Source organism: Pinus tabuliformis, chromosome 9 (genome assembly GCF_031772625.1).
Source record: "Pinus tabuliformis cultivar Carrire ecotype Pingquan chromosome 9, CPIR1, whole genome shotgun sequence".
In the NCBI taxonomy this organism is placed as follows: Eukaryota; Viridiplantae; Streptophyta; class Pinopsida; order Pinales; family Pinaceae; genus Pinus; species Pinus tabuliformis.
In genome coordinates this window covers 1,753,011,932-1,753,037,710 of record NC_142307.1, presented here as the reverse complement: position 1 = coordinate 1,753,037,710, position 25,779 = coordinate 1,753,011,932, and the positions used below count along the sequence as shown (strand labels likewise).

Below are 25,779 nucleotides of genomic sequence, written 5' to 3'. Positions count from 1 at the left end.
TTAAAGTGAATATCTAACTAGAGAGTTCCTTTTCATGTTGAATGTGTTTCTCTTCTATTAGAGCTTCTTCCATTGGTTTATACTGTACCCCAAGTTCTTGAATTTTGTCACTCCCTTTTTTACCGGGAGGGTGGTATTCTCCTTTATCCATTTCCTCAGTTCCCGTTTCACATTCTTTAACTTTGATTCCCAAAAAAAAATCAGGGAGCCCTGAACCGCGGTCTTCCATGCCTTTACCACTATATCCCCAACTTCTTTTGAAAGCCCCCAATCTGCATTGAACTTGAAAAGTAGAGAACTTAATTTTTCCACCTTTTACATTTTGATCATAATAGGACTATGAGCAGAATCCCCTTAGAATTCTATGGTCGAAGAGAAATCAATACCTTTAAATAGGCATCAACTATGAATCGAAAAATGATCCAAGCGAGCTACTATATATTGAATTCTCATTCTTCTATTAGACCAAGTATATTTCCCAACCTTTGGAATAACATCAAACATATCCCAACTTCCTATTAAGTCTTCCATACGATCTTTGAAATGATCCCTCACTATAGATCCTTCTCTTTTTTTTGCATTATTTAAAATGACATTGAAGTCCCCTCCAGTCACGTTATTTAGATGTAGATTCCTCCCCTTTAGCACTTCCAAAGAGTCCCAAAATTAAGCCTTCTCACTATAAAGCATTGGAGCATATACATTCATAAAGGGAATTCGTTCTCCTGTTTCTCTTACCTTTAAAAGCGCTAACACCTAAGATTTCGATTTTAGTTATTCCACCAGAGAGGAATTGTTTTTGACAACAAAAATCCTAGACGTCCAGAAGTACCTCTCAACAATTGAACCATCCCACAACACTCTTTCCAAAATACATCTGCAGCTTTGAATACCTTCAATTCTTCGAACCTTTTTTCTTGAATAAAAAAACAAATTAGTGATTCTTATTTTATTATATCTCTCACAACTAGGTTTTTAGCAGGGTTTTCTAGTCCCCTTATGTTCCATGAAATTACTTTCATTTAAAAGAGGAGACTTGACTAGGCCCTCCATCATTTCCTTCCTTATTTTTCATTATTTTTCCTTTCAAAATATTTGTAATGATTGATTGACTTCCTAGCTTTTTGTTCAACTCTGCTTCTTTTTCCCTCAATGCCTTTTATTTCAGTCTGCTTGTCTTTTTTGAACTGCCTGTTTCTTGACTATTATAGTCATCGGCCTTAGATATATTCTGAGTCATATTCCAAGTGATGGCTCTCCCTATTTCCTCATTAACATTATAAGGATGATTGCTCGGAAGGTCTGGAGCCAGAACCACCTTGGTGGGGGAGGCAATGTTCTTGAATCTTTTGGATGGGCTGCTCTCAACCACTATTTGACCTTTTTCAACACCTTCTTTTGCTGTTTCTTTTTCATTGAATTTTTTTTCTCTTGTAGCGTAGGAGTTCCATCCTTATCAAATAGAACTTAGAACATTAAAATGATTCGAGGAAGGGACAATGATATTACCAGTTGTACCTTGATGCTTGATAACAACCTTCTCTTTCATTTTTTTTTTTGTTTCTACCACTACTCCTCCTAGGTAGCAGATGTATCCACATATTTTTTCCCTACTTTAGAGCAATCCCTCTCAAAATGACCATAATCGTGACAGTGATGACAATTTAAAGGTATTTGTTCATAATCCAATATTTTTTTGTGTTCCATTCTCCTAGGTTTAAGTTAATTTCTACTGGTAAACCTTTTTCCAAGTCCACTTCCACATAGATTTTAGCATTGGTAAATTGAGAACCCTTCGGTTTAGATTTATCCAAATACTTTCCCCACCCAATGCCAATGGCTCTGAAATAGTCATCACTCCAACAAGAAATGGGGAGCCTTGGGAGCTTCAACCACATAGGAATAACATTGGGGATGTCTTCATCTAAGTTAAAATACAGAGCCAATTTATTTAAATACATACCTCTAGAGCTAAGGAAATAAGGCCCATTCTAAAAAACTAGGTCTCTATCTTCTTTGTTTTCAAATAGGAAGATGAAGAATCCATTTCCCATTTGCATATAAGACAATATCACCTTTCATCATATGTTTCCATGTCTTGTTAATCCATAGATCCATTAACCTGGAGGATGATCACATCCCAATAAACTTACCAATGAGCGTGAGCTCGACATAAGCAATGGAGGTTTTCTGAGCTCCATCAGGCAGGGTAACATTTTTAATTTCATCATTTCGCTTCACGAACTTGGATGAAACAACTGGATGATGTTGTCTCTTGGGAATAGAAGCCACTATTATTTGAAAGGCCTCAGCAACAGAGGGGTCAGAGAGAGGCAGGGGGGGGCAACCCCCTCCGTAGTGACCATTGAAGGGATAAGGGAGAAGGGAAAGCTCATCGGCGAATAGGGAGCATAGCTCTAGGTCATAATTTGTATAATTTTAGTGATAATTTTTAATAAAGTTTAAAATTTATATTTAATAAAATTTAATGACAATAAGGTTTTATTAATAATGTTATTATGAAAATTTATTAATAAGGTTTAATAATAATATGAATTGATGCATAACATTGCATTGTTTATAAATCTTAAATCCAATTAAATTTATAATCATTAGGTTTAATCAACTTTATGAGTAAGATTTATTAATAAGGTTTAACAATGAAATTTAAAGTTTATTTATAATATTATTTAAACCTTCGTAACTTTATAATAACAAATTAATAACTATACATTAATATATCAATCTATGTATTAACACATTGATAATATCTTTATTTACAGATAATAATACTAATAATATATTAATTCACAAAAATGTGACAGCTCTTTGTTGCTAACAATAAGAATGCCACAATGTGATGACATAACCAAATATAGTCCACTTTTATATTCAACCATGGTCAACCTTAGTAAACCCCAGTCATTTTTAGTTGCATGGTTGACCATAGTTGACCTTGGTAAACCATAGTAAACCACGGTCAAGGTTTAAAAAGGTTTAATAATAATATTACTATTATTATTAATAGTTTTATAACTTTTTTCTATAACACAACCATATTTAACAATGATCAAGCCTATCTATTGTCAAACATGGTCAATAGGGTCACTCATGGTTAACATTGTCAACCATAGTAAACATAGTGAAACATATTCATCTATAGTTAAGCATTGATAAATATGATTAGCAATGTTCACTCATTGTCACCCACTATTAACTATAGACAACAATGTCTAAAAATTGATATTGCAATATTAGAAACACATATCAATGTCACAATATACCAAACAAACATGTACCAATCTTTATGTAAATATATGTTGTCAAAATGTCATGAAATAAATAACATTAGAGAAAGCAAATACCTTTCAATCTAAAACAAGATCAAAATGCAAAAGTTAAATGCATAACCATACATTGCTATACGAAACAATATCTTAAAAAATAGAAAAAACAATAATCATAAATATTAATAATACATCAATCTACACATTAACACATAAACATACAATTAATAATATATAAATTTACATATTAACTCATTGATAACATATTAAATATCTCTACACTAACACATGTTATGTGTGGTTTGGTATGGTTAATATGATCAACCATCACTAACACCAGTCTCGAATTCAACTATAATCATATAGAATGCTGAGCTATAATTAATATGGTCAACCATAACTAACACGAGTCTCAAACTCAACCATAATCAAATGGATTGCATAGCAAACCATAGTCCATACAATGACCTTATTTACCCTACAATGGTAACGAAGGAATAAGAAAAGTGGTCTTGAATTTGAGAACAGCATTGAGCCCGGAACTGGATTCCGTGGTAACAACCGCATAGCCACGAGCAAATCTGAACTTGCCCGTCCCTCCAACAACAGCAAACTCACACTGCGGTTGATCGAACCTGTCGGTTCCCTGCAACTCCAAAGCGCTGCCTTTGTACTTCAAATTCTGAAAGATGAGCGTGAAAACCATGAAGAAATCAAGTCCAGTAACCAGATTTGTATTCACGTACGTCCCTTGAACTTGGCCCACAATATTGTGGGAGCCGGAGTTTGGTCCTTTGGTTATGACATCGCTGGTAACTACTAGGGTTCCAAACTTGCCCGCGTTTGAAGAAGAACCATTTAATCCCGCCACTGGAAACGACGTCACATTCGTTCCGCTCAGATTATCGTGCAAGTAGAATACCATATTCACCTTCCTTTCAGCCGCAGTAGCCTGCAGGGAGATGATGGCGATGATGGCCATGACTGGAAACAAAAGCCCAGAACCCATCGAACAGAAGCAGCGTGTATTTGCGGGAGTGGTCCACTAGCGCTCATAAATAAATAGCTGCAGCTGGCCGTAAACGACATAGCTTCCAGATTCTAAACCTGACTGACTGGCTTTCGAAATGTACCATTGAGCTACTCACAAGATGCTCTTGTTTGTTGTTTTCTTTCGTTTCCATTAAATATATTGAGCTTCCCACAAGATGCTCCTCGTTTTTTTTCTTCTGTTTTCTAGTAACGCAACCAAACAAACCACAATGCATTGGCAATATATTGATATTCATAATACTTCAATTAAACCTCCAAAGTGTTTGAATTTTCAAAGGTCAACTTTTACTCATTCTTATAGTAAAAGATGGACAAGATGAGTTGCAGCAGAGATTATAATTTCAAAAAATCAATGGACAGTGTTAGGGTAAATTGTTATAGGCAATATGATTGTAAAAACTAATATAGATTTATCTTAAGAAATATAGATTTATTTTAAAAATAAAGTGTTTAGAGGAAAATGTGAACTTTTTTTGAATCTAAAATTTAGAGAAAGTTTTGCACTTATAGAAATTTGATCCCTCTTAGCTTTCTTTAAACTGAAATAATAGAAACACATCATATATTTTATGAAATAATACAAACACATAATATATTTTATGTAATATAAATAATACACCAACAAATAATATAAAATAACATAAACACAATATATAAATACCAACATAATTTGTGATCCCTTACCACATCATTAAATTTTAAAAATTATAATTCTTCATCCTTTACCATATCACACTAAATTTAAAAAATTTATACCAATTTAGAGCAATTTTATATCTATCATTTTATAATACTTTACATTTATTCATCACTAATTAATTTAATAATCGTTTATTTTTTCAAAAGAGTTTTCAAAGTTTTGATTTAATTATGAATAATGATTAGATAAATGGTTTACTAAATATTTTTAGTAGTTGTGAAAATATAGGGTTGATATTTATCTCAAAGTTAGTTATTTTTTTATGCCTTTTAATTTAATTTAAAACATCTACCTTTAAAATCTTATTGCTTATTATTATTTTACTATATATAATAATATTGAGAGAATAAAATAAGAGTACTAGAATTTTTATTAATAAACTCTTTTTAATAAAGTGGTTGATATCCATTATTGCCATCAACAACTATTTAGAGTAAATTAAATGTTAGATTTGAATGCCTTAATATTACACTTTGGAGTCGAAATATCTTCAAGAAGCAAGCAAAGCAAAAGGAATAGGACGTTTAAGAATTTTTATTAATAAATTCTAACTAATCTCAAATTGAGTAGCCAAATCTTTAAACAACCTACACCTTAAAAATGTTTAAAGAAAGATTTCAAGAAAAGGAAATAAGTAAGGTGAATCATCTTGAGGCTAATAGAAGTATTTTCATATTTCATGAAAATAATAAAATGCATATAATCCTTGCCTTGAATGAGATGCAAAAACATAAGGAACATTTATGAGTAGTGATTGGATATGGGAAACAATGTGTTCCAATCTCCACCTCGACAATTTTTCCATTGGTGATTCAACATGAGCTTCTTAACTGTCTTAATTACCAACTGTGAATCCACATCGATATGAATTTTATAGTAGCCCGCCTCAAGTGCCACCGTTAACCTTCTTTTTAGAGAAATGGATTTTTCGGTATTAATACTAGTAAAACCATTGTTTGTTGGAATCACATTGCCATAGTTAATTAATCCCCAAAAGGCGGTTAAGCATATGTCACAGAACATGCAAGGAGTGCTAGATTATCCGATGCCCAATAATCTCTCCCCCAGCGCAATCTGAGCATGTTTCAAACTTGAGACCTTTGGCTCTGATACCACTTGCTGGAATCACAATTTCCATTACACCAAAACTTGTAGGTGTTAGTAAATGGACACATTGCCATAATTAAAATATCATCGAGAGGCAGTTAATCACATGTCATGAAAAACGTGGGGAGCACTAGATTATCGAATGTCCAACATCTTGTTGAACTTGTAAACTACCATGAATAGGTAGTCATGTTCATTCATGGTTGCTGGTAATCCTCCCAAAAGGTTCATTGAAATTCTTTCCTAATGATGAGTGGGTACAAGTAAGGGATGATAAATACCTTATTTCATATTACTAGGCTTGTTTGTACAACAAAGCATGCATCGTCTTATGAACCTAGCTACTTGTTCTTGCATCTTGGACCAATACGCATACCTGTGCATGTTCGTAAATGTTTTCCCTACATCACATTTCCCTACAACCATGGAGTTGTGAGCCTCTTTAATCAATTGTAATCACTCACCTTTAGGAACACATAACTTATCCGTTTTGTAGAGTAACCTATCCTAGAGATGGTAGTCAACTATGCTATTACCATCGTGGGCATGACTTTGGCTCTACAACTGGTAAAACACCTCCATGAAGTCCTCATCCTCTAAATATGTGTCTCTCTATGCATCATGGGTGAATGGCTTCATGTGCATTATAGTTCCCAGAGCTATTATAATTGATGTGTGTGGCCTTGAAAGCATGTTGGCCAATTGTTTGTGCTTCCCTTCTTATACTTGATCACTAAATGAAATTGCTATAGAAAACCCATCCACGTGTAATGCTTGGTTTATTTTAGCTTAATATGGGCCTATAAGTATTGTAGTGGCTAGTGATATGTATGGATTACTGTCTCCTTTCCCATCATATCATGTTTCCACTTCTTCAAAACTTGCACCACGACATAGAGCTCTTTGTTGTAGGTAGGCTAGTTAAGGACTGCCCCATGAAATACTTCAAAATGGTAGCATACAAGCCTTCCTCCCTACATCAAGATTGCTCCCATAACATACCCACTCACATCTGTATCTACTTCAAAGGGCCACTATGATTTTGGCAATTATCTAACTAGTGCTTGACCGATATTCTTCTTTAGCTTATCAAATACCATGTGCTAACCCTTTCCCCATTGGAAACTCTTGCCACTTGTTGTTATGGCATGGAATAGTGTCCCTACACTGAAAATGACACTATGAATTTCCTTGGGTATTTTGTCGCCCCAACAAAAATTTTGACATCAAAAACATTAGTAGGCATTGACCACTTCATGATAGCCTCTATTTTGGCAAGATCTAACTTCAACTCTCCACCACCTATCACATATCCTAGATACACCAAACACAGATATGAAAAATCACACTTCTTGAGATTTGCTAGCACCTGATGCTTATTTAATGTCTCTAACACTTGTGTCAAATGTGAGATGTGCTCCTCCCAGATAGCACTATATACCAACATATCATCCAAACAAACAATAAAAAATGAATTTATAAAAGGGCACACTATATCATTTATTAACTTCATAAACATAAATAGTGCATTGCATTGGATAAATGACATGGCTAATCACTCATAAAAACTTTTTCTAGATTTGAAGGCATTATTTCGGGTTTCTTCTCCTCTGACACAAACCCGATGATACTCAAATTTTAAGTCTAGCTTGGCTTTTTCTTGTTACACTTGATCCAACAAATCATCTATTTCGAGAAAGGGGTAATTGCTTGTGAGCATAACTTTGTTCAATGCATTATAATCTATACACATTCACCATGTCCCATCCTTCTTTGGCACATTGATGATGGGTGGCCCACATGGTGATGTACCTAGACAAATCACAACCTGTTCTAGTATCTACCACAATTGTTTCTTAATCTCACATGCTTCTATAACAAACTTCTTGTACAACCCAATGTTTATCAGTGAGGAGTTGATCTCGTGCTCCAATTCCCTCTTGGGTGGTAGCCATTTAGGCTTTTGGAACACATCCTTGTATGCCTGTAGCAACTCTTATAGTTGTTGTTTTTGTTTCTTAGTACACCCCTCTAGGGTCTCTTACTGAATCTTCTATAGATTGCTTTTCTCTTAAAAATAGTAAGACATATTTCTTGCTAGAATTGATCAATTTCTTAGGTTGGTTAGCACTTACCAGTGAAATTTTTTACTTTCCTTTGTGTGCATTGATGGTGAACGATTTTCCATCCTTGAAAATCTAGTACTGGTTAGATCTTTGCATGAATATTGCATCTCACATGTACATGTAGGGACTTCCAAACACCACCCACATACATTAAGGGGAACTACATCTAGTTCTACTTTATCAATAAAATCAACACTGATAGCAATTCTAATTTTGCACTATTCTGTTACCTTTATCTCTCCATCCTTGTTTACCCATCCAAATGGATATGGGCTTGGATGATCACGAAATTTGAGTCCCAATTTGTTGAATATGTAACACCCTCCTCCCACATCTACCCAAGTAACCATGCCAATTAGGTAAACATGCAACGAGAGGCTAATATGATTAGATTTGACCTCCTATGTGACATTAAGGAAGTGGAATCAACGGAATACATCAACCAACCTATCCACATAAGCAATAGAACCCTCAAAAGCCATGTCAGCCACTTCTAGGTCCCACTAATGTTCTGGACATCTTAGGCCTCAATCACTCCCATGCTGTAGGCAAGCGACTATCTAGAAACTGAACGTTTCTCTCACAGGCTTACCTGCCAGTGACTAAAGACTAAATTTGTTAGTGCTATGCTAGTGACCTCGAGATTTGAGCCACCTTTTCAGTCCGAGAGCCCAACTCATTACCCGGAATGGGATGATAACTCAAGAAAAATAAAAGAACAGGGAAACAATGATGCCAAAGAAATAAGTTGAACAAGACCTTAATGAGATCCCTACTATCCATGACAGGCATTTCATCAAACATATCATCAACATGTAACCTACAGGTGTAAACAAAAAAATTAATTGTAGGGATCATGAAAAGCATCAGGTGGATCATCACTTCTAGGTTGGTGAATTAAGTGTAAAAATTATGTGCTCATGTTTGTTAAAGAACAACCTAAAGATAAGTATGATTCCTTTCAAGGGTATGATTCTCAGTTTAAGGACAAATTGGTTGAAATAGTAGATTCTTATAAATAATTATTAAAGAACCAAAAAACTTACCTCCAAAACGAGAAATACAACATGAGATTCAATTACAATCTGATGCCCCTCTCTCGAACATTGGCATGTATCGTATGTTGGTCATAGAAAATGAAGAAGTAAAGAAACAAATTCAGGAATTGGTGGATAAAGGCTTCATTCAACCTAGTTCTTTTCCATGTGGATCACTGATCATATTATTCCCTATGAAAGACAGAACTTGGAGAATGTGTGTCGATTTTAGAGCCTTAAATAAAATAATCATTAAGAAGTACAAGTATCATCTTCCTAGAATTAATGATTTGCTTCATCAATTAAAGAATGTTGTTTACTTTACAAAACTAGATTTAAGAAGTGCTTATGATCAGATTCGTATTGCAGAGAATTATATATGGAAAACTGCATTTAAGACTAGACAGGGGCTTTTTGAATGGTTGGTTATGCCGTTTGGGTTATGCAGTTCTCCAAAAATTTTTGTGAGAGTGATGAATGATGTTTTTCTTCCTTTTCTTGATAAGTTTGACATAGTCTATTTGGATGATATTCTTATTTTCAGTTCAAGTTTTGAAGAACATGTAAAGGATGTTAAACAAGTTTTTGATGTGTAACTTGCAAAGAGAGAGATTGTATCTCAAATTTTTTAAGTGTGAATTTTGGAAAACTTCCTTAGTATCTCTTGGTTACATAGTTGGAGGAGGTCAACTAAAAATAGATCCAGCTAAAAGTGATGTAATTATTAAGTGGCCAAGACCTCAAAATGTGATGGAAGTTAAAAGTTTCTTGGGTGAAGTTCAGTATTGGAGGAATTTTATTTCTCATTTCTCTTTTATTGCATCACCACTTCATGCTTTAACAAGTTCTCAAGTCTCCTTTCATTGGGGAGGAAAACAACAAAAAAAATTTGACACTTTAAAGTAGAAAATTGTTACAACTCCAATCTTGGCTTTACTAGACCTTCAAAAACCATTTGAAATAGAAACTGATGCTAATGGGTATGAAATGGGTGCAATATTACTGCAAAAAGGAAAACCTATTTGTTTTCATTCAGAAACATTTTCTAAAGAAGTTGTTAATTATCCAACTTATGATAAAGAATTGTATGCATAAGTGGAAAGTGTTAAAAAATGGAAACATTATTTAATGAGAAAAGAAATAGCAATTCATACAGATCATCAACCACTTCAGTAACTTCAATATCAAACTAAGTTGCAGAAGTATCAACATTATAGATAGATGGGGTTTTTGTAGCAATTCCACTTAGTAATCAAATATGAGAAAGGTACCACCAATAAAGTACCTGATATTTTATCAAGACCTTCTTTGAATGCTTTAGTTATTCTTCAAAATAGTTCTTTAGCACATGAAAGTTACATAGAACAATATGCTGAAGATATTGATTTCAAAGATGTTTATGAATAACTAACTCAAGGTCCTTAGGTGGAAGAAGTGAATTATCATGTTCATGATAGGTTATTGTACCATCTCGGAAAGTTGTTCACACTATAGGGAGAAAGAGTGCATGTGATCAGGGAAACACATTCTTCTCGTAATTTAGGGAATTTCGGTGTAGGTAAGACAATGGCACAATTACAAAGGTATTGCTATTGGCCTCAGATGAATGAAACAATTGCAAAGTATATCAATGGTTGTGTCATGTGTTCACTAAGAAGACCAAACAACAGAAAGTTAGGTTTATATATGCCACTTCCAGTTCCTTCTAGACCATGGGACAATATATCTATGGATTTTGTAGGAGAACTTCCAATGTCTAGAAAAGCACATGATTATTTGTATGTTGTGGTTGATAGATTTAGCAAAATGTGTATTCTTGTTCCATGTGAAAAACATGTAACTGCTGAATAGACTACACATATGTTCTTTCAAAATGTATGGGTTCATTTTGGGTTTCCTAATTCTATCATTTCAAATCGGGACTCTCATTTTATAGGGGAGTTTTGGTCCACTTTGTGGGGACTTATGGATAGTAAGTTGAAAAAGAGCACAACTTTTCCTCCACAAACTAATGGGAAAACATAGGTGGTGAACAGAACAGTGGTACATCTTCTCAAAGGTTATTGTAGCAAACATCGTAAGTTGTGGGATGAATCCTTATATTATGTCCAACATGCTTACAACTCGGCTTGCATTCTTCTACAGGTAGATCTCCTTTTGAAACATGTTTTGGGTACCTTCCAAAATCACCAATGGACTTCATGTTTGGTGAAGAAACTAAGGAGGATGGACATGGAGATGCCATAAAAGCATTCAAGTTCATTCAAAGAATCCAAAATATTCATGAAGTGGTATAGGATTAATTGGAGAAAAGTCAGGCGAAGTACAAAATGTGCCATGATATGCAACAGGTGGATCATCACTTCCAAGTTGGTGATCAAGTATGGTTATACATCAACAAAGAAAGGATGAAAAGTGAAGGTAAGAATTTGAAACCTATTAGGTATGGTCCATTTAGAATTATTGAAAAGAATGGGCATAATGCATTCTGGTTAAATTTTCCTCTGTACATGCACATATATTTAGTTGTAAATGTTGAAAATTTGAAGTTGTATGAACCTCCTATGATCATGGATCTAGAGGAAAATTCTTGAATTCCAACTGTAGATGATTTTTCACCTGAATGTATGACTTAGTTATAGGAGTATACCATCTTAGATAGGAAGGTCCACACATCTAGGTGAGGATATGTCGAGTATCTTCGAGTGGGACTCAAAGGTATGAATCCATGCAAAGCAATGTGAATGGAGATTGGAAGGGTGAGGGAGTTGTACCCTCACCTCATGTCTGTTTAAAACCAAACTTTTGGTGGTCCAAAAGCTTCCACTGGAGATAAATGATCTAGTAGGATCCTCAAAATGATCAAATTTCAAAAGTTTTAGATGATCATGAAACCGATGCCAAGTCGAGGAGCCATCGCGCTAATTCCAGTGGTATATTCGGTTTGCAAAATGGCTTCCTTATAAGGGAGAAAACACGTTTTAAAGTTTTTCCCAAATAAGCAAAAAAAAATGGCCAGAGCAGGGCAAGTGACAGTATCATAGTAGGACACATGGCAAGTCAAAGTCAAATTATGTGGTAGTCAAGTCAACTAAGTGGAGAGGTCAAACTTCCAAGTGTGGGTCAAACCCGTGACCTCCAAAACAACACTACAAAATCTTTACCAATGAGCCACGCATTAGCTTTGTTGTATAAAAGGCACATATATGTATTTAAAGTTTATTTAAATGGAAATTGGGGGAAGGGTTGGCAGATCCCGCCATATCCGGCGGCCCCACCAAACCCAAAGGTTGTTTAATGCGCTCCAAACATAGTTAACTGGAGCTCCAAAGTTATCAGCATGGAGAAACCATATATATATATATATATATTATATATATATATATATATATATAATATATATATATATATATATATATATATATATATATATATATATATATATATATATATATATATATATATATATATATATATATATATATATATATATACACACACACATATATATCTGTTTAAACTACTTTTATAATTGTACTCCATGTTAAATCCGGATGGTGCATAGTCAAACCAATGTATAAACTTTAGATAAATAGTATTCCACACTACCGGGGAGTATTACCACAGGTCGAGTATTACAAAAATTGGCACGGAGAAATCTATATGATATATGCCATGGGAAGCTATTTTAATACTATTGTTAAACGATATGTTATATATGGTATTGGTTTATCAACCGCCAGGTGTTGTATACTAAATTAAAACTATGGTTTCAACCATATGGCATGGGAACATATCAATCCAAACAATTATATACTATATTAATATGTATGGTTGTGAACATATCCTAGGAGGTCTGCGTGTTTGACCTCGAGACCTTCTCGTGGGTATTATAAAAGGATTGACCAATGTGCCCTTGGTAAGGGAGTTGTAAAGTGGGTATGTCAAATTTGTTTTATTCTCTGCCTGTAAATTCCTTTTGAGGCATATATTGGCCATATTAGGCCTTTATGAAATCTGTAAGTTGCATTGGGAAGCTGAGGCTGGGGCCTATCTTCTCACAGTAGCCATTGATGCTTGTGCGCACATTCCAGAATGGTGAAAATTGATGTAAAGAGACTTTATGAGCATTTTCAATACAACGGATGCCCACTAGAAGTGGACCCAGAGATGTAATTTAGGAGGGACGAACCCCATCATCAAATTTGTTGTGTTTGCTTCTTATTTTTATTGTTCATGCCTTTTTTCAGATTTCAAGTTTTATGTTTAAGGAACTTAAAAATCAATTTCCCTCATTATTTCACTTAAAAGGCAACCTTAGTTAATATTTGGTGAAATTGTAAAAATAGTCAATTCTAGTGTTTTTAATTCAATATCATAGTGTGATGCAGTATTTACAGTGATCACCATGCTGAAAATCAAATCAACATCATAACAACATAATAAAATGATGTCATAATGACATGACACCCATACTGCTTATTGGAGCTTTATAACTTAGCTCATGGAGTTATTTACATCCATATACATATGTACATATAGAAAAAGCTTCAAAGCATATATAGAAACATATACCAAAGCATATACCAAAATCACACCAAAACACCAAGGCAAAACTATTTTTCCTCAACCGAAAAACAAGGAAGGATACATAGCTTGCATCTGATCCACCATCTCCCATGTAGCTTCATCGGGCCCAAAGTGCTCCCACTACACTTTAACTTGCTCGATTGCTTGGTTCTGAAGCATGAGAAACTTTTTATGCAATATACACTGAGGCTTTGGTTGGAATTATCCATCTTGTTCCACATGTAATACAAACCAGTCAATCACATGATCAACATCCTTAACATACTTCTGAAGCAATGATACACGAAAACATAATGGAATTTCACTGTCGGAGGAAGTGCTAGTCGATAGACTACTGGACCAATCCTCTTGATGATAATGAAGGGTCCACAAAACTGTGGTTCCATATTGGCACATGATCTAATCCATAAGGATCTCTTCTCAGGTTTGATGTGCAAGTACACATGTTCCCGAACTTGTAACTCCTTGAACAACTTATTCTGATTTGCATAGATCTTTTGTCTATCCTATGTTACCTTTAGATTTTTCTTTATAACCTGCATTTCCTATTCCATGTATGACAACATCTCTAGTCCAATCAACACCCTGTTAACTGAATCACTCCAACTTATGGAAGTGTTACAATTCTGCCCATACAATGCCTCAAAAGGACTCATCCTCAATGACTCCTGACAACCATTGTTGTATGCGAACTCTACCAAGGGGATATACTCTTCCCACTTCTCCTGCTAATGCATCACATACATCCTCAACATGTCCTCCAATATCTTGTTTACCCTCTCTATCTGTCCATCTGTCTGCAGATGATAAGCCATATTGAAGGCCAACTCTGTGCCCAAACCTGCAAATAACTCCTTCCAAAACTTGGAAGTGAACTTCGCATCCCTGTCTGAAACAATCTTCTTTGGGACACCATGAAATCTGACCACATCTTGGATGAATACCTATTCCACATCTTGGATGAATACTTTCCCCACCCATTGCCAATGGCTCTGAAATAGTCATCACTCCAACAAGAAATGGGGAGCCTTGGGAGCTTCAACCATATAGGAATAACATTGGGGATGTCTTCATCTAAGTTAAAATCCAAAGTCAATCTATTTAAATACATACCTCTAGAGCTAAGGAAATAAGGCCCATTCTCAAAAACTAGGTCTCTATCTTCTTTTTTTTCAAACGGGAAGATGAAGAATCCATTTCCCACTGCATATAAGACAATATCACCTTTCATCATAGGTTTCCATGTCATGTTAATCCATAGATCCATTGACCTAGAGGATGATCACATCCCAATAAACTTACCAATGAGCGCGAGCTCGACATAAGCAATGGAGGTTTTCTGAGCTCCATCAGGCAGGGTAACCTTTTTAATTTCATCATTTCGCTTCACGAACTTGGACGAAACAACTGGATGATGTTGTCTCTTGGGAATAGAAGCCACTATTATTTGAAAGGCCTCAGCAACAGAGGGGTCAGAGAGAGGCAGAGGGGGGGAACCCCCTCCACAGTGACCATTGAAGGGATAAGGGAGAAGGGAAAGCTCATCGGCGAACAGGGAGCATAGCTCTAGGTCATAATTTGTATAATTTTAGTGATAATTTTTAATAAAGTTTAAAATTTATATTTAATAAAATTTAATGACAATAAGGTTTTATTAATAATGTTATTATGAAAATTTATTAATAAGGTTTAATAATAATATGTATTGATGCATAACATTGCATTGTTTATAAATCTTAAATCCAATTAAATTTATAATCATTAGGTTTAATCAACTTTATGAATAAGATTTATTAATAAGGTTTAACAATGAAATTTAAAGTTTATTTATAATATTATTTAAACCTTTGTAACTTTATAATAACAAATTAATAACTATACATTAATATATCAATCTATGTATTAACACATTGATAATATCTTTATTTACAGATAATAATACTAATAATATATTAATTCACACAAAATGTGACATCTCTTTGTTGCTAACAATAAGAATGCCACAATGTGATGACATAACCAAATATAGTCCACTTTTATATTCAACCATCGTCAACCTTAGTAAGCCCCAGTCATTTTTAGTTGCATGGTTGACCATAATTGACCTTGGTAAACCATAGTAAACCATGGTCAAGGTTTAAAAAGGTTTAATAATAATATTACTATTATTATTAATAGTTTTATAACTTTTTTCTATAACACAACCATATTTAACAATGATCAAGCTTATCTATTGTCAAACATGGTCAATAGGGTCACTCAAGGTTAACATTGTCAACCATAGTGAACATAGTGAAGCATATTCATATATAGTTAAACATTGATAAATATGATTAGCAATGTTCACTCATTGTCACCCACTATTAACTATAGACAACAATGTCCAAAAATTGATATTGCAATATTAGAAACACATATCAATGTCACAATGTACCAAACAAACATGTGCCAATCTTTGTGTAAATATATGTTGTCAAAATGTCATGAAATAAATAAAATTAGAGAAAGCAAATACCTTTCAATCTAAAACAAGATCAAAATGCAAAAGTTAAATGCATAACCATGCATTGCTATAGGAAACAATATCTTAAAAAGTAAAAAAAACATTAATCATAGATATTAATAATACATCAATCTACACATTAACACATAAACATACAATTAATAATATATAAATTTACATATAAACTTATTGATAACATATTGAATATCTCTACACTAACACATGTTATCCGTGGTTGGCTATGATTAATATGATGAACCATCACCTAACACCAGTCTCAAATTCAACTATAATGATATAGAATCCTTAGCTATAATTAATATGGTCAACAATAACTAACACGAGTCTCAAACTCAACCATAATCAAATGGATTGCATAGCAAACCATAGTCCATACAATGACCTTATTTACCCTACAATGACCTTATTTATGGATTGCATAGCAAACCATAGTCCATACAATGACCTTATTTACCCTACAATGACCTTATTTACCATGCGTTTTGACTAGGAAGGAATAAGAAAGGTGGTGTTGAATTTGAGGACAGCATTGGGTGCGGAGATGGATTCCGTGGTAACAACGGCATAGCCGCGAGCAAATCTGAATTTGCCCGTTCCGCCAACCACCGCACACTCCGACTGCGGCTGATCGAACCTGTCGGTTCCCCGGATCTCCAGAGTGCTGCCGCTGTACTCCATATTCTCAAAGATGAGCGTGAAGACCATTGAGAAGTCAAGTCCAGTAACCAGATTTGTATTCACATACGTCCCTATGGTTTAGATTTGTATTCTAAACCATGCGTTTTGACTAGGAAGGAATAAGAAAGGTGGTGTTGAATTTGAGGACAGCATTGGGTGCGGAGATGGATTCCGTGGTAACAACGGCATAGCCGCGAGCAAATCTGAATTTGCCCGTTCCGCCAACCACCGCACACTCCGACTGCGGCTGATCGAACCTGTCGGTTCCCGGATCTCCAGAGTGCTGCCGCTGTACTCCATATTCTCAAAGATGAGCGTGAAGACCATTGAGAAGTCAAGTCCAGTAACCAGATTTGTATTCACATACGTCCCTTGAGCTCGGCCCACAATATTGTCAGAGCCGGAGTTTGGTCCTTTGGTTATGACATCGCTGGTAACTACCAGGGTTCCAAACTTGCCCGCGTCTGAAGAAGAACCATTTAATCCCGCCACTGGAAACGACGTCACATTCGTTCCGCTCAGATTATCGTGCAAGTAGAATACCATATTCACCTCCCTTTCAGCCGCAATAGCCTGCAGGGAGATGATGGCGATGATGGCCATGACTGGAAACAAAAGCCCAGAACCCATCGAACAGAAGCAGCGTGTATTTGCGGGAGTGGTCCACTAGCGCTCATAAATAAATAGCTGCAGCTGGCCGTAAACGACATAGCTTCCAGATTCTAAACCTGACTGACTGGCTTTCGAAATGTACCATTGAGCTACTCACAAGATGCTCACAAGATGCTCTTGTTTGTTGTTTTCTTTCGTTTCCATTAAATATATTGAGCTTCCCACAGGATGCTCCTCGTTTTTTTTTTTGTTTTTTTCTGTTTTCTAGTAACGCAACCAAACAAACCACAATGCATTGGCAATATATTGATATTCATAATACTTTAATTAAACCTTCAAAGTGTTTGAATTTTCAAAGGTCAACTTTTACTCATTCTTATACTAAAAGTCTAAAAGATGGACAAGATGAGTTGCAGCAGAGATTATAATTTCAAAAAATCAATGGACATTGTTAGGGTAAATTGTTATAAGCAATATAATTGTAAAAACTAATATAGATTTATAACTGTAAAAAGTAATATAGATTTATTTTAAGAAATATAGATTTCTTTTAAGAAATATAAATTTATTTTAAAAATAAAGTGTTTAGAGGAAAATGTGAATTTTTTTTGAATCTAAAATTTGGAGAAAATTTTGCACTTATAGAAATTTGATCCCTCTCAACTTTCTTTAAGCTGAAATAATAGAAACACATCATATATTTTATGAAATAATACAAACACATAATATATTTTATGTAATATAAATAAAACACCAACAAATAATATAAAATAACATAAACACAATATATAAATACGAACATAATTTGTCATCCCTTACCACATCATTAAATTTTGAAAATTGTAATTCTTCATCCTTTACCATATCAACACTAAATTTTAAAAAATTTATACCAATTTATATCAATTTTATATCTATCATTTTATAATGCTTTACATTTATTCATCACTAATTAATTTAATAATTGTGTATTTTTTCAAAAGAGTTTTCAAAGTTTTAATTTAATAATGAATAATGATTAGATAAATGGTAGAGATTTAAATAATTATTAGATAAATGGTTTACTAAATATTTTTAGTAGTTGTGAAAATATAGAGTTGATATTTATCTCAAAGTTGGTTATCTTTTTTATGCCTTTTAATTTAATTTAAAACATCTACCTTTAAAATCTTATTGCTTATTATTATTTTACTATATATAATAATATTGAGAAAATAAAATAAGACTTCTAGAATTTTTATTAATAAATTCTTTTTAATAAAGTGGTTGATATCCATTATTGCCATCAACAACTATTTAGAGTAAATTAAATGTTAGATTTGAATGCCTTAATATTACGCTTTGGAGTCGAAATATCTTCAAGAAGCAAGCAAAGCAAAAGGAATAGGATGTTTAAGAATTTTATTAATAAATTCTAACTAATCTCAAATTGAGTAGCCAAATCTTTAAACAACGTACACCTTAAAAATGTTTAAAGAAAGATTTCAAGAAAAGGAAATAAGTAAGGAGAATCATCTTGAGGCTAATAGAAGTATTTTCATATTTCATGAAAATAATAAAATGCATATAATCCTTGCCTTGAATGAGATGCAAAAACATAAGGAATATTTTTGAGTAGTGATTGGATATGGGAAACAATATGTTCCAATCTCCACCTCGACAATTTTTCACATTGATGATTCAACATGAGCTTCTTAACAGTCTTAATTACCAACTGTGAATCCCCATCGATATCAATTTTCTAGTAGCCCGCCTCAAGTGCCACCGTTAACCTTCTTTTTAGAGAAATGGATTTTTCTGTATTATTACTAGTAAAACCATTGTTTGTTGGAATCACATTGCCATAGTTAACTAATCCCCAAAAGGCGGTTAAGCATATTTCGTAGAACATGCAAGGAGCGCTAGATTATTGAATGCCCAATAATCTCTCCCCCAGCACAATCCGAGCATGTTTCAAACTCGAGACCTTTGGCTCTGATACCACTTGTTGGAATCACGATTTCCATTACACCAAAACTTGTAGGTATTAGTAAATGGACGCATTTCCATAATTAAAATATCATTGAGAGGCAATTAATCACATGTCATGAAAAACGTGGGGAGCGCTAGATTATCGAATGTCCAACATCTTGTTGAACTTGTAAACTACCATGAACAGGTAGTCATGTTCGTTCATGGTTGCTGGTAATCCTCCCAAAAGGTTTATGGAAATTATTTCCTAATGATGAGTGGGTACAAGTAAGGGATGGTAAACACCTTATTTCATATTACTAGGCTTGTTTGTACAACAAAGAATGCATCCTCTTAGGAACCTACCTACTTGTTCTTGCATCTTGGACCAATATGCATACATGTGCATGTTCGCAAATGTTTTCCCTACACCACATTTCCCTACAATCATGGATTTGTGAGCCTCTTTAATCAATTGCAACCACTCACCTTTAGGAACACATAACTTATCCGATTTGTAGGGTAACCCATCCTAGTGATGGTAGTCAACTGTGTTATTACCATTGTGGGCATTACTTTGGCTCTACAACTGGTAAAACACCTCCATGAAGTCCTCATCCTCTAAATATGTGTCTCTCTATGCATCATGGGTGAATGGCTTCATGTGCATTACAGTTCCCATAGTTGTTATATTTTATGTGCGTGGCGTTGAAAGCATGTTGGCCAATTGTTTGTGCTTCCCTTCTTGTACTTGATCACTAAATGAAACTGCTATAGAAAACCCATCCACGTGTAATGCTTGGTTTATCGTAGCTTACTATGGCCCTATAAGTAATGTAGTTGCTAGTGATATGTATGGATTATTGTCTCCTTTCCCATCATATAGTGTTTCCACTTCTTCAAAACTTGCACCAAGGCATAGAGCTCTTTTTTGTAGGTAGGCTAGTTAAGGACTTCCCCATGAAATACTTCAAAATGGTAGCATACAAGCCTTCCTCCCTACATCAAGATTGCTCCCATAACATACCCACTCACATCTGTCTCTACTTCAAAGGGCCACTATGATTTTGGTAATTATCTAACTAGTGCTTGACCGATATTCTTCTTTAGCTTATCAAATACCATGCGCTAACCCTTTCCCCATTGTAAACTCTTGCCACTTGTTGTTATGGCATGGAATAGTGTCCCTACACTGAAAATGACACTATGAATTTCCTTGGGTATTGTGTCGCCCCAACAAAAATTTTGACATCAAAAACATTAGTAGGCATTGACCACTTCATGATAGCCTCTATCTTGGCAAAATCTATCTTAAACTCTCCACCACCTATCACATATCCTCGATACACCAAATACAGATATGAAAAATCACACTTCTTGAGATTTGCTAGCACCTGGTGGTTATTTAATGTCTCTAACATCTGTGTCAAATGTGAGATGTGATCCTCCCAGATAGCACTATATACCAACATATCGTCCAAACAAACAATAAAAAATGAATTTATAAAAGGGCACACTATATCATTTATTAACTTCATAAACATAACTAGTGCATTGCATTGGATAAATGAGATGGCTAATCACTCATACAAACTTTTTCTAGATGTGAAGGCATTATTTCAGGTTTCTTCTCTTCTGACTCAAACCTGATGATACTCAGATTTTTAGTCTAGCTTGGCTTTTTCTTGTTACAATTGATCCAACAAATCATCTATTTTGGGAAAGGGGTACTTTCTTGTGAGCATAACTTTGTTCAATGCATTATAATCTATACACATTCACCATGTCCCATCCTTCTTTGGCACATTGATGATGGGTGACCCACATGGTGATGTACCTAGACAAATCACAACCTGTTCCAGTAGCTACCACAATTGTTTCTTAATCTCACATGCTTCTATAACAAACTTCTTGTACAACCCAATGTTTATCAGTGAGGAGTTGATCTCGTGCTCCAATTCCCTCTTAGGTGGTAGCCATTTAGGCTCTTGGAACACATCCTTGTATGCCTATAGCAACTCTTATAGTTGTTGTTTTTGTTTCTTAGTACACCCCTTTAGGGTCTCTTATTGAATCTTCTACAGACAAATTTTCTCTTAAAAATAGTAAGACATATCTCTTGCTAGAATTGATCCGTTTCTTGGGTTGGTTAGCACTTACCAGCAAAAATTTTGACTTGCCTTTGTGTGCATTTATGGTGAGCGATTTTCCATCCTTGAAAAACCAGTACTTGTTAGATCTCTGCTTGAATATTGCATCTCATATGTACATGTAGGGACTTCCAAACACCACCCACATACATTGAGGGGAACTACATCTAGTTCTACTTTATCAAATAAAATCAACATCGATAGAAAATCTAATTTTGCACTATTTTTTTACCTTTATCTCTCCATCCTTATTCACCCATCCAAATGGATATGGGCTTGGATGATCACGAAATTTGAGTCCCAATTTTTTGAATATGTAACACCCTCCTCCCACATCTACCCAAGTAACCATGCCAATTAGGTAAACATGCGACAAGAGGCTAATATGATTAGATTCAACCTCCTATGTGACATTAAGGAAGTGGAATCAACGGAATACATCAACCAACCTATCCACATAAGCAATAGAACCCTCAAAAGCCATGTCAGCCACTCACACATCATGTCCCTAGGTCCCACTATTGTTCTGGACATCTTAGGCCTCAATCACTCCCATGCTGTAGGCAAGCGAGCGTCCTGAAACTGAAAGTTGCTCTCACAGGCTTACCTGCCAATGACTAAAGACTAAATTTGTTAGTGCTATGCTAGTGACCTCGAGATTTGAGCCAACTTTTTAGTCCTAGAGCCCAACTCATTGCCAAGAATGGGATGATAACTCAAGAAAAATAAAAGAACATGGAAACAATGATGCCAAAGAAATAAGTTGAACAAGTCCTTAATGAGATCCCTACTATCCATGACAGGCATTTCATCAAACATTGTTGGCATTATGATTCAAGTGTTGTTCTTGATGGCAACTCACTCAGAGGATGGTACAGGTGCTCAGAGGTTGGTACAAGTGATGGCATCTTAATCAGAAGACAGATCTCAGTACAGCATGCCAAGGAAGCTCATACACGCCGTTTCGTTAAGCCCAAGTCGCGTGTACACGCTAGTTCGATTCATAAAAAGCGCGTGTATGTGGAAAGGTTCCTTTGGTCCATGGTGGTTAATCCTTGGAAGTTGTGCCTATGATTTCGGACCATTGTGTCTCGACGGGCGTGTCGATCCCTAGTTTTGAAGTTGATGGTATTGTGTTACTATGGTTTTGGCTCTTGGTATTGAGCTAGGCCTAAGACTATATAAGGAGAAGAAGATCAGTAGGAAAAATTATCTTTCGACAAGGGCTTGAATATCTAAGAGTGAAAGAGATCTGATTTGCAGGTGCTGGGTTGCTTGATCTAAGACAAGGAGAGATCACATTGGTTGATGGAAGACTAGATCTAAGGATAGATCGGGATCTAATGGTTTGAAATGCACTATCATGATATGGTTGATTATGCTTATTTCTAGATCTGCATATTGTCGCAATGCTATGTTCTGGGTCTAACTAATGTCTGGTACAGCTGCAAATTGAGAAAGTTTATTTTTAGATCTGTACGCAGGTTGGCTTCGGTAAAAGAGCGTGTATACGTGGGTTTGGCTCCTTGAAGTAGCGTATATCTTTTGAAGCTTGTTTTTGGGTTTACTGTGAGGTCTGACAGTTATTGCAGAGTTCTGTAGTCTGCTCTGTGTTCTGGTAACTGGTGATTGACAGGGTTCAGTGGTTCAGTGATTCAGAGTTTGGTTGTTTTATGCTTCAATGATCTGTTGTGGAAATTGAATGAATTGTGGTCTTCAGATTGTAATGTTGTGCTTCAGGAATATTCAAGTCTGAAAATGTATGAAAGGTGATACCTGAAGAAAAGAAGATTGTAGGTCAGCACCTACGTACTAGTATCTTGGCTAGTACAAGAACAAAGGGGGTTGGAGCTCCCTTCCAAGGAAGTTTGGAGAACGAGAGAAGGTTGTAGCCTTCTGCAGGTTGTAGCCTGCGTACTGGTATAAGGCTGCACCAGTACAAAAGATTGTAAACTGAAGTTTCTTAAAGAAAGATAGAGATAACTTGCAGCAGGTGGTTTTCACCCACATTGGGTTTCCACCTTATATCTTGGTGTTCATGTGTGTGGCTTTTGATCCGTTCTGTTATACTGCATCTGCTTACTGTTAATGTGCTGAATAATGTCCTGATGAACTTAACTGAAGAATAAGCTAACTAAGTTATGAGTTTTCTGCTTATACGCTGTTTTATTTAGTCACAGTAGCGTGTACACGCTGTTTTACTTAACTGAAGTAGCGTATATGTTTCTGAGCATTGAAAAGGTTTGATTGATCTGATAATACTGATTCACCCCCCCTCTCAGTATTATTTCCAACAATTGGTATCAGAGCAGGTCCTTCAGAGAAGCTTGATCGCTTGAAGGTAGATCATTCATCATGAGCAACTACGAGAAAGAAGCATCAATCAGGCCACCGGTTTTTGATGGAACAAATTTCAATTATTGGAAGGTAAGAGTTACTGCATATCTTCAATCTCTTGGTACAGAAGTTTGGAACATTGTAGAAACAGGCTATGCTTTTCCTTCAGCTACTCCTACAGATCCAGCTGAGAAAAAGACATATGAAACAAATGCAAAAGCAGTCAGTACTCTATTAGGAAGTATATCCCAAACAGAATTCATGAAGGTCATGCACTTCAAATCAGCAAAAGAGATATGGGACAAAATGATCACTAGCTATGAAGGAGATGAACAGGTAAAGGAAGCTAAACTTCAAACTCTCAGGATTCAATATGAGACTCTCAAGATGTATAATGATGAAAGTGTGGCAAATTATTTTCTTCGGGTAGATGAGATTGTTAATTGTATGAAAAATTTGGGTGAAGAAATAAAAGAGACTATAGTAGTTTCAAAGATTCTAAGATCATTATCCCCCAAGTTTGAATCTAAAGTATCTGCAATAGAAGAAAAGGAAAATCTCAAAGTTCTCACTATGTCTCAGCTACATGGAATTCTAACTGCTTATGAAATGAGAAAGGGAGGTCCATCAGACAGAAGGGAAGCTGCTTTTAAGGCATCGGGAAAAGAAGATTACTATGAAGCAAGCCATGTTCCAGAAGAAGAGGAAGAAGAATCAAATTTTGTCAGAAATCTTCAAAGGGGTGCTGGAAGGTTCAGAGGTAAGCTACCTTTCAAATGCTTTGCTTGTGGAAGAGTAGGTCATTATGCTGCAAAATGTCCTAATAAAGATAAAGGAAAAGAACCTGCTAGATGGAATAAGAAACAAAGTGCAAATAAGAAAAGCTACTACACCCATGAAGATAGTGATGGCTTATCAAACAGTGATGAAGATGAACAAGGTAATAAATATAAGCTATTAATGGCATTTGAAGATGATGATTATGAGGATGCTGTAGATGTGGATAATCTCTATAATGAAATTACTAGACTCAAGAGATGCATAGAAGAAAAGAGTGTGATCATTGATACTTTGCAATTTCAAATTGATGAAAAGGAAAAACATCTTGAAAAACTAGAAGGTGAAATTGTTGGTCTCAGAAAAGAAATTGAGAAAACAAAAGCTATTAATCTTAAGTTTGTCAAAGGATCTGAAACTTTGGATGAGATTATCAATGTGCAGCGGTCTCCTCTAAACAAGACAGGTTTGGGCTATAATGGAGAAACCTCTCAAGCATCCACCTCAAAGAGTTATCTTGATGCAGCAAGAAGAAATGAGCAGAAGAACAATGAAGATAATCAGGTAAAGCAGGGACGAATTACAAACAGAAACTATCAGGGACAATCCTTCTTAAGGGTGAACAAAAGCTACAACCAACCACAGGTAAAATCTTCTCAGTTTGGCACAAGAATAGATGAAAATAGAAATTACAATCAGTTGGCTGGTAGATTCAATAACCGCAGAAGCTTCTTCAATGGACAATGCTTTTCTTGCCATAACTTTGGTCACAAAGCAGCTCAATGTGTTGCATATAAAACAATCATGACTAGGGAAGCTCAAAAACAAAGAAGTATGACAGGGATTACAAA

At 35.2% G+C, this 25,779-nt stretch overlaps 2 protein-coding genes across 2 annotated transcripts; both read right to left on the bottom strand.

Annotated features, from left to right (window-relative positions):
• Positions 1–3,765: 3,765 nt before the first annotated feature.
• Positions 3,766–4,296, bottom strand: LOC149155740 (dirigent protein 2-like). The gene has a single exon (XM_089444511.1). The coding sequence runs from the start codon at positions 4,294–4,296 to the stop codon at positions 3,766–3,768; it is 531 nt and encodes a 176-aa protein (XP_089300637.1).
• Positions 4,297–16,680: 12,384 nt separating this feature from the next.
• Positions 16,681–17,740, bottom strand: LOC149155739 (dirigent protein 1-like). Its single transcript, XM_089444510.1, has 2 exons — positions 17,200–17,740; positions 16,681–17,169 (listed from the first exon to the last, which is right to left on the bottom strand). Exons 1-2 carry the CDS (start codon positions 17,730–17,732, stop codon positions 16,911–16,913), a joined length of 792 nt encoding a protein of 263 aa, XP_089300636.1. The 5' UTR covers positions 17,733–17,740; the 3' UTR covers positions 16,681–16,910.
• Positions 17,741–25,779: the final 8,039 nt, after the last annotated feature.